General features: G+C 40.2%; 2 protein-coding genes across 2 annotated transcripts in view; one reads left to right on the top strand and one right to left on the bottom strand.

Moving 5' to 3' along the window:
• PIBF1 (progesterone immunomodulatory binding factor 1) overlaps positions 1–1,887 on the bottom strand; it is a 310,762-nt gene extending 308,875 nt beyond the window's left edge. The window contains exon 1 of the mRNA XM_006864318.1: positions 1,592–1,887. Coding sequence (XP_006864380.1) covers positions 1,592–1,843 — 252 coding nt within the window. The 5' untranslated portion in view covers positions 1,844–1,887. The remainder of the gene's footprint in view (positions 1–1,591) is intronic.
• A 1,717-nt stretch (positions 1,888–3,604) lies between these two features.
• Positions 3,605–10,439, top strand: part of DIS3 (DIS3 mitotic control homolog (S. cerevisiae)) — a 33,803-nt gene continuing 26,968 nt past the window's right edge. Inside the window, exons 1-2 of the mRNA XM_006864309.1 lie at positions 3,605–3,883; positions 5,291–5,448. Of these exons, the coding sequence (XP_006864371.1) occupies positions 3,656–3,883; positions 5,291–5,448 (386 nt within the window). The 5' untranslated portion in view covers positions 3,605–3,655. The remainder of the gene's footprint in view (positions 3,884–5,290; positions 5,449–10,439) is intronic.

Below are 10,439 nucleotides of genomic sequence, written 5' to 3'. Positions count from 1 at the left end.
AAAAAAAAAAAAAAAGCCCCAATAATTACAAAAAAGAAAACAGAACCAAGCCCCAGGTTAAAAGACACAGACTCAAAATTTAATTCTGATCCTGACTATCATAGATTTAGTTTTCAATGAAGCACAAAACATCTTGGCTACAAATATAAGCCTTGGAAAACATATCTCACATGTACTAGGTTTTACAAATTGAGTCTATCTAGTGAGAATACTATAGGAGACACTTTAGAAAGGTAGTTCACCTCTGCTACAGCCATACGCGTTGTTATGCTGTTGAACAGCTTTCCACAGAGCTGCAGACTAAGGCAACTAACAAAAAAAATTAAGTGATCTACTTCTGACAATGTCAATGAAAATCCAATGAATTACACAGACCTGAACCGCAAACTGTCATGGTGTGATGGAAGGAACGATGTCCCCATAAATTACATACAGCAAATTCTAACCTATATTTCTGCCTGTGGTATAATCTCATTTAGGTAAGCATTGTCTTTTGTTATGATAAAGAGACAGGTTAAGGTATGCTTATATTAATCACTTGAGATACAGAAAAGATTCAACAAGCAAGCAGGAAAGGAGACTAGGGAAGAGATGTTAAGTCAGATAATGATCACCCAGGAGCAGAAACTCAAACAAGCACTTTCCACCTGAGTCAAGAGAAAGAGACTTTCCCTAAAACTGGCACCCTGAATTTGGGCTTCCAGCTTCCTAAACTCAGAACGAATAGATTTCTGCTTGTTAATGCCATCCGCCTGTGGTATCTGTTACAGCTTCACTAGAGAACTAAGACACATGGGACTGTACAGGATCAGGCAGTGTTAAATTCACTCGGTTATAGGTGGAGTTCCTCTAAGTCAAGAGAAACTGGATGCCAGCGAACAATATAACAACTATGTGTAAATAACCCCCTTCTTCAGGATTCTTTACTTGGTGAGCAGAAATATTATACACCCACCCACTTACAAAACTAAACTGTCTTTTTTTTTTAATACACAAACCAAAATGAAATTAACTGCCATTAAGTAGATCCAACTCATTGTGGCCTTATATTGTTGTTAGGTGCCACCCTACGCAAAAGACAATGAAACACTGCCTAGTGCTGTGCCATCCTCACACTTCCCATCCCTGCGCCTGACCCTACATTTTTATTGTTGCTGTTAAGCGCCACTGAATCTGTTCTGACTCACAGAGCCCTGTATACAGTTTCCAATGAGTGGCTGGTAGGTTTGAACCATCAACCCTGTGGTTAGCAGTCCTGTGTTTATCCTACAGCACCACACCAGGACTCCAACTGACTCTATGTTGTTAAGTGTCATCAAGTCACAGTGACCTTGGAAAGGGATTCCAAGGACACATGGTGGGTTTGAACCTCTGACCTTATGGTTCAAAATGATCCTTTGATCATTTTGAACCATAAGGTCACCTCACCGGTCTGCAAATCGTTATAGAAGCCGATTGCCACATCTTTCTCCCACACAGAGCTGGTGTTTTCTAACCAGTAACCTTTGGTTTAGCAGCAGAGCACTTTCATCACCATATCACCAGAACTCTTCAATAAAGCATATTCTACAAAATTTAAACCTGGTCTTACCTTTGTAAGATAATCCATTTTCAAATTGTCGATCATCATATTTTTCTGGGATAGCTCTATTTTCAGTAACTGAATATTATGAAGTAATTCTTTCCGTTCAATTAGCTGCCTGGTGATTTTGATTTTACCATCTCTCTCTTCTGATGAGGAAATATCATCTGTAGGTACTGTCGTTTCTAAACTAATATCTTCAGATTCCAAAGAACTAGAGATGTTCACTTTTTTTGATTCTTTAGGAATTTTCCGAGACATCTTTAATGGGTCAGTTTTTGTCTCTAAAATTCAATTTCAACCTTCTGTAGATGAACACAAAACAAATATATTCAAACGTACTCAAACATTTACTGTAGAAAACATAAAGTAATAATGAAAATAAAATGATACTAAGGACTCCCTACATAATTTTTATGGAAGACCCAACATCTCGGAGAGACTACCAGAGTAAATAAGTGCTCAAATAAAACATATGCTCATTAAATATTACAATGAGTGTGGGTCCTGTGATGAATAAAAACCCAGTTCCTAGATCAGGAATTATTCCTATAGGAAACAACACAACAAAAATGTCCAGTTACCAAAGGACAAACCCCTAAATCATTATCCAAGAATGCTTAACAGAGTAGATGATAAAAGAAAATTCACTTCTTAGTTGGTCAGGGTATGGTAGTTATAAAGGTAAGACTTTGACAGCACCAAGCAATAGTAAAAAGGGAAAAGCTTACAGGTATTGATGTTGGAATAGAAGTGGTGAGAGTATAAATGAAAAGAGGAAGACAGTTCAGTTGGAGTAAAGTCTTTGTGAATTTGAGTATTGACTCCACTCACTTGCGTGGCACAGTGGGTTAATGCACTGGACTGCAAAGTAGCTTTGAACCGCAACATCAGAGGTTCAAGTTCACCAGTTGCTCCTCGGAAACCATATACAGGGTTGCTATGGGTCTGAATCAAGTTGATGGCACTTACCACCACCATCACCACCAACTTCCTAAACATAAATGCACGCATACTATCCTTGAGACAAAGCAGCTGTGGAAGATCCTAAATGTCAAAGTACGTTTGTGTTTTATTTTACTGGCAAAGGGGCATCATTGAATATTTTTAAAATAGGAAAACATTTATTTATTTAAATATATATATATATTTAAATATATATATATTTGTAGACTGACCAGACAGTAGAATGAAAATAGTAACGTAGGAGAGAAAAAGTTAAGCATTCTTGCAAGTCCTTTGTTTTAATACTATATGATGTAAGTTATTACTCGTGGTATTACAGATTTTAGTTTTTAAGTGAGTAAATGATTACAAAAGAGATGTGTGGAGGAGAAATAGTAATAACTTCTGTAGGACTGACAACCTTCCTTCTGTTTAAGGGGAGAAAAAGTGAAATAAAGGGCACCAATATCTCTGGGACTACAGAGGATCAGAGAATAGGACTAGACTAGGACTGAAAAATAAACCCCAAACTTGGCAGCATCTCAGGGTTCCTTGCACCGCACCGGAAAGTAACAGGTCGATCACCGCCAGATACCTTGAAAGCTTAAGTATTCCACGTCGAAAAGTTACACCAACCGTCACCACCGCCACTTCGAGGAGACAAAGGCGTTTCCAGTTTGCATTTCTGGTTGCATCCCCTTAGCCAGGGCTCTCAAAGGCCTGAACCGTTAGGACTCGTAACCAAGACAACCACTTAGGTGCAGGTGGAGGACGGAAGAAATGAAACTGCATGCAAACACCGGTGCCGGAACTAGACTCTCCCGGGTCTGCAAACGTTCGGCAAGCAATGCACACTGGGCACTGGAGTCCACAGGCAAGCCCCGCCCAGAGACGGGCGGAAATGGCTCCGGGCTCCGCCCACCTTGTTCCCCTTACCCAATCTTTTCGGACCTCCATAGAGCCAACCAAGAATAGTTACGGCGTTTTCCCGCGAGCGTTACTTACCAATATCCTTGAGCGGGAAGGCATAAACTTCGGGTTGAGGTGTGGTTGTGCAAGAGCGTCTCTCCAGAGGTCTTTTTCAGGAAGAGTGCAGCCAGGGTTCAGAATTCCGCGCCGCAAGTCAAAATGCTAAAGTCGAAGACTTTCTTAAAAAAGACGCGGGCTGGCGGCGTGATGAAGATCGTACGCGAACACTATCTGCGGGACGATATCGGCTGTGGTGCGGCCGGGTGCGCAGAGTGCTGTGGAGCGCACGATGGGCCGGCCCTCGAGCCACAGCCCCAGGACCGGGCAAGTAGCCTCTGCCCACGACCGCACTACTTGCTGCCAGACACCAATGTGCTGCTACACCAGGTGCGCTGACGGGCGGGTGACGGGCAAGAAGACCACCCTGGCTGGTGACAGGGAAACAGGCCCCGGGAGGTGCGTTTGGGTAATATCACGTGGCTAGGGAGAGGCAAAACTTACCAGGAGTCACGCCTCCTAACCCCCCGAGTCTGAGATTCTTTTCCTTGATCTCTATTTTTTTAGTATTCTTCTCGGGTTGTAAAACATTTTAGACACGTAATACTCTAACTCCTGGTGTTTCTTCTGCCTTAGATTGTAATTACCTGGAGGCCGGGGACCTGGGCTTCTGTAGTCTCCAGCCTGAGATCCCCAGGCAGCTTGTAAGTGCCTACGAAGGAAAACTATGTGGGCCAACGTGTTTCTTTCTTTCTTTTTTTTTTTTAACATATGGGTGAACCTAATTCTATCAAGTTTTATATAAATGGCCCCGAAGTATTGAATGACAGTATCAATTTTTCTATAGCAAAACTGTTCGTTGGGTTAATGTGTAATCTGTGTTTGAGCTGAATGGATTTTATGTTTGACGAAACTATATATGTATATGTATGTATGAGTATATATGTAAGTGCCGTCCAGTCAGTTCCGACTCGTAGTGACCCTGTACAGGATTTCTAGAGAGCAGCTGGTGAGCTTGAACAACCGATCTTGCGGTTCAAACTGACCTTGCAGTCCAGCGCATTAACCCACAGCTCCACACCAGGATATATGTAGGATGTGTATATCCTAGAGTTTATTGTTGTGTGTATATATATATATATATATATATATATATATATATATACTATAGCTTATCCTTGTTTTTACTGTTCATTGCCACTGAGTTGGTTCTAACCTTGTTTAGGGTTTCTGAGGAGCAGCTGACAGGTTTGAACTATTGATGTAATGATTCCCGGTCCAATGCTGATCCTGTAGCCATATATATGATGTTGTTGTTGTTAAGTACCGTGGAGTCGGTTCCGACTCATAGTGACCCTGCGCAGGGTTTCTGAGGCTGTAAATCTTTACAAGAGCAGAGAGCTTCATCTTTCTCCCGCAGAGCAGCTGGTAGTTTCAAACTGCCAACCTTGAGGTTAGCAGCCCGATTTGTAACCACTGTTCGACTGACTGCCTGTATGTATTACTGCCTGTAGCATTACCAGAGCTCCTTATATGATATATATACACGCACATATATATCCTACAGCTTATTTTGCAGTGCCACACCAGTACTCCATATATGTCCTGGTGTGGCACTGTAGGATAAGCATGGGACCACAAAGTCTGTTTGAACTTGAACATCAGTGGTTCAAACTCACCAACTGCCCATCAGAAATCCTACACTGGCTCGCTATAAATCGGAATTAACTGAACAGCACTTAATAGCGACATAACATAGTAGAGTAAAAATGAACTGCTTGTCTGTTTCATTTTAAGATTGATGTTCTTGAGGACCCTGCTATCAGGAATGTCATTGTGTTGCAAACAGTTCTCCAAGAAGTAAGAAATAGGAGCGCCCCAGTTTATAAGCGGATCCGAGATGTGACTAATAATCACGAGAAGCATTTCTATACATTTACTAATGAGCATCACAGGTAGGGGAAAATTCTGTTAAATATCTAAGACCTATAAAATTAGCTAAATTTGGGGAAGGATTCCTGGGAGTAATTTGTGTAACTGTCAGAAGTAGTGCAGAAGATAACTCCCAAGTGCATCTCACTGAGGAGCTAAAGCTAGAACCTAGGTCTGCTTCCTTCTAGGCTCATAAGGGTTTTTTAGCTCCCAAATGTTTATTTTACATTGGTTTTAGCATACGTTGAGCAATAAAAGAATCTTAGAAGGTGAGGTTTACCCATATTCCTGGGAGTAATGTATAATATGAATATTCAGCATTGGAAAATATGAATCATGAAGGTGAGATTTAAAAATACAATGTAGGTTTATGGGTAGGAGGTTAATATAAAATTCTTTGATGGATAAACTGTGTATAACGTACAATTTACCTTTTTAACCACTTTCAAGATGCAGTTTAGTGTCATTGAGTACATTTGCAATATTGCACACTCATCACCACCATCTATCAACAAAAGTTTTTCATCACTCCAAACAGAAACTCTGTACCAATTAAGCAGTAACTTTCCCCATATTTGATGCCATAAAGCATTGTCATTGTCGCTAACTGCAATCAAGTCGTTTCCAACTCCTAGTAACCCTGTGCACAACAGAATGAAAAACTGCCCAGTACTGCTTCGTCATCAAAATGGTTATGTTTGAGTCTGTTGTTGCTGCCAGTATCCAAATCTATCTTGTTGGGGGTCTTCCTCTTTTTCACTGATCCTCCACTTTACCAATAATGTCTTTTCCAGAGACTGATCCCTCCTGATAGACAGCATGTCCAAAGTATGAAAGAAAAAGTTCTGACATCCTGTTTTCTAAGAAACATTCTGACTGTACTTATAAGACACATCTTTTTTTGTTCTTTTGGCAGTTCACAGTACTATGGTGTTAGCAGATATTCTTTGCTAACACCATACTTCAAATACATCAATTCTTCTACAGCTTTCCTTACTCATTGTCCAACTTTCACATGCATATGAGACAATTGAAAAAAACTATGGCTTGGGTCATGCACATTTTAGTCCTCAAAGTGGCATCCTTGCTCTTTAACATTTTAAAGAAGTCTTTTACAAAAGATTTACCTCCGTCCTTTGATTTCTTAATTGCTATTTCCATGAGTGTTGATTTTTAGATCCAAACAAATGAAGTCTGAAACGTCAATCTTTTCTACACTTCTTATGATGTTATTTATTGATCTAGTGAGAATTCTCGTTTTCTTTTCATTGAGGTGCACTCCATACTGAAGGCTCTGATCTTCAGTAAGTATTTTTAAAATTCTCTTCACTTTGAGCAAGCAAGGTTGTCTCATTTGCATATTGCAAGTTGTTAATGAACCTTCCTTCAGTCCTAATACCCTATTTATTCTTCATATAGTCTGGCTTCTCAAATTATTTTCTCAGCATACAAATTAAGTAATTAAGGTGAAGAATATAACCCAGACTCTTATCTTTCCTGATTTTAAGCCAATGAATTATCCCCTTGTTCTGTTCGACTGACTGCCTGTATGTACAGGGTCCTCAGGAGCACAATTTAGTGTTCTGGAATATCCATCCTTTGCAATGTTAGCCATAGTTTGTTATGATCAGTACAGTTGAATGCCTTAACATAATCAATAATGCTCAAGTAAACATCTCTATGGTGTGCTCTGCCTTCAGCCAAGATTCATCTGACATCAGCAGTGATATCCTTCATTCAACTTCCTTTGCTAAATCCAGGTTGAATTTCTGGCAGCTCCTTGCCAATGAACTACTATAACCACTTTTTAATTATCTTAAGCAAAATTTTGCTTACATATGATATTAATAATATTATTCAGTGATTTTTGCATTCTCTTTGTTACCTTTCTTTGGAATGGGTACAAATATGGATCTCTTCCAACTGGTTGGCACAGATGAGTGAGGACCTCCAGTGCTGCAGCCGTATTTTGAAACATTCCAATTTTAATTCCATTAAACCAGTGGTCTTGTTTGTTGCCAGTCCCTTCATTGAAACTTGGACTTCTTCCTTCAGTACCATCAGAGCTTGATCTCATGGTACCTCTTGAAATGGTTGAGCATCGTCTAATTCTTTTTGGTATAGTGACTCTGTATATTTCTTCCATCTCTTTTGATCCTTCTTATATCATTCAGTAATTTGGCCATAGAATTCTTCAGTATTGCAACTTGAGGCTTGAATTTTTTCTTCAGTTCTTTCAGGTTGAGAAATTCTGAGTGTGATCTTCCCTTTTGGTTTTCTAACTCCCGGTCTTTGCATATTTCATTATAATACTTTGCTTTTCCTTCTCAAGCTTGCCTTTGAAAATGTCTGTTCAATTCTTTTACTTCCACATTTCTTCTAGTTACTTTAGCTTTTCTGTGCTCAAGTTTTAGAGTCTCTTTCTGACACCCATTTTGGTATTATTTTCTTTCCTGTCTTTTTAATCATCTTTTGCTTTCTTATATATTATTTTTAATATAATCCCTTAATTCTTGAGTTAGCAAGAACATTTAATGGTGAGGATAAGATAATTATAAAATCTGTATATTTGTTGTTGTGTGCTGTCGAGTAAGTTCTGAGTGTAGGATTTCTGAGGAGCAGCTGATAAGTTTGAACCACCAGTCTTACAGTTCAAACCGACCTTAAGGTTGAGTGCTTATTATATGGTACCACACCAGGACTTCAGTGTATATATGGTGGTGGTGGTGGTGGTGGTGGTATGCTGTGGTGTCGGTTCCGATCCATAACAACCCTGTATAGTGTTTCTGAGGCTGTACATCTTTACAGGAACAGAAAGCCTCATCTGTCTCCCATGGAATGGCTAGTAATTTCAAACTGCTGAGGTTAGCAGCCCAACTTATAACCACTATGCTGCCAGAGCATAACAAAATTTTAAAGTTGAATCTATTATCCTTAAGCAGTGGAAGTTTACTATTATACAGAATATTGTTACTGAATCTAATTTTTTTTTTTCTTAAATGCTTTATTGTGAATTATGTGATAGTTTACATGGGAGAACATTAGTTTTACATTCATTCTATCGTATATCATCTCATTGCCATGGTTACAATTCTTTCCATGCATTATCAGCCAACCAAAGGGAATACCCTGCAATCCTTCCCCCGTACCCCCCTGGTCTTCAGCACACAGTCGCTCTCCCTCTCTGGATCTAAAGTCTCCAGCTGCTCCATTGCTCCACGTCATCATCTCTGCCTCCATTCAGACCTCACTTCTTCTCTGGATAGGGTCCCGCTCTCCGCTCTTCTCCCTTGATGGTCCTAGGGACCTCCGCTCCTAGACTGAAAAGTTAATCACTCCCCTCCTTGCTATAAAACATCTACCTTTACATTTCCGACTCTCACAATCAGTCCGATAATAATTATTCACTATTGTATCACAAGAGACCCATTTGCATTTCATTGCATCAGCCCCACCTAGACAGATTGAAGACTACTCACTGGAGATTCTACCTTCCTCCATGCCCTCTGGATCTAGGTTCCCTCTTGAAAGCTTGTAAGCCAGTCACTTCTTGCCTTTGTAGCCCCCCGCCCCCCATTTTGGGTAGCCAATGTCCAAGTTGCTCATCCCTGTCTACTCTGTGTGGAGGGGGTGGGAATGATTCTTGCTGTAAGGACTTGTTCCCTCTTTTGAGCTACTGCTTCCGTAGGTTAAATATGGTTTTGAAGAGCAGATTTAAATTAAATAAGTTTCCTAACATATTTTGGAGTTTAGGGTGGCTAGGTGAAGAAGGCACATACAACCTATATATGTCTGGTCCTTCAGTCTTTAGATAGTCCCTGCCAGTCGTTAAATGCTTACCATGGATAATACACACCCACTATCTGTTTAGTTACTTTGAATTTTAGTCATAATCTTCTAATTATATGAGGGGGCTTCAAAAAGTTCATGGACTTTAAAGATAATGGAAAGGGTCCAGGACAAGATGGCAGGGTAAGCAGGCGCACTGAGTCAACCTCTGCAACAAAGATGGACTGAAATGGATATAGATGGTGATTCTGGAATGCTGAGCATCAGAAGATAGAACAGAGAGGTAGAGTGAGTGCCGACTGGAGCAGTGATAGTAAAGAAAAATAGGTGGACTGTGAACTGACATGGTGTAGCCGTCTTGAGTTTTTTTGGAGCAGCAATTATAGTGACCTGTAGACACATGATGTGGCTGAAGAGTGGCAAAGGAGTGAAATTCTCTCTTGGTCCTGTTCCATCCTGGTAGCTTGGGGCCTGACCAGTCCCTACCCTCGCCAACCCAGCAGCCAGTGGCACCCCATACTGCACAGCCTCTGCCCTGCTTCTGGAGCTATGTGAACCTGCCCTGAAGTATGATCCACAAACTAAGCAGAAAAGTAACTGCAGTCACATCCTCGTGTGGAGCTCTGGGATAAAGAACAAGACTGCAAGGTCAGTTTGACCACAAAGTCAGCAGTTCGAACTCATTAGCTACTCCTTAGAAATTCTGTATAGGGCCGCTATGAGTTGGAACTGACTCGATGGCACTTAACAAGAACAGCTACAACACCTGATCCACCAGGAGGCAAGTAGTAAGTAAGTGCCTGAGAATACACCAGTATGTGTTCGTCAACAGACAGTTTCAATATACACAAAGAAATAAGAGAGAGTGTCTCAAACCAGTAGCCAAGACACAGAAAATAGAACATCAGAAATGGTATCCAAGGTACCTGATAAAGAATTTAAAAGAATACTAGCTAGGCAACTTCAGAGAACTGTGAGATCAAGAAAACTACAGATGAAATCAAGGAAAACAGACTAAATAAATGATGAGAAAATTTAGGAAACTGACAAAGTAATTTGAAAAACAGGAACCACATAAAAATAGAAATTAGAAAGCCAGAAAATGAGCACTAAGACTTCAGAAATATACTGAAAGGACAAAGAAATAGAGTTGAATCAATGGAAAGCTGAATTATGGAGATCTCTCAATAATTATTTGCTAGAGAAACAGTCTGAATAAACAACC

Source organism: Chrysochloris asiatica, unplaced genomic scaffold (assembly GCF_000296735.1).
Source record: "Chrysochloris asiatica unplaced genomic scaffold, ChrAsi1.0 scaffold00063, whole genome shotgun sequence".
Lineage (NCBI taxonomy): Eukaryota > Metazoa > Chordata > Mammalia > Afrosoricida > Chrysochloridae > Chrysochloris > Chrysochloris asiatica.
Note: the sequence above shows the minus strand (reverse complement) of the source record. Positions and strands in the feature narration are given on the sequence as shown.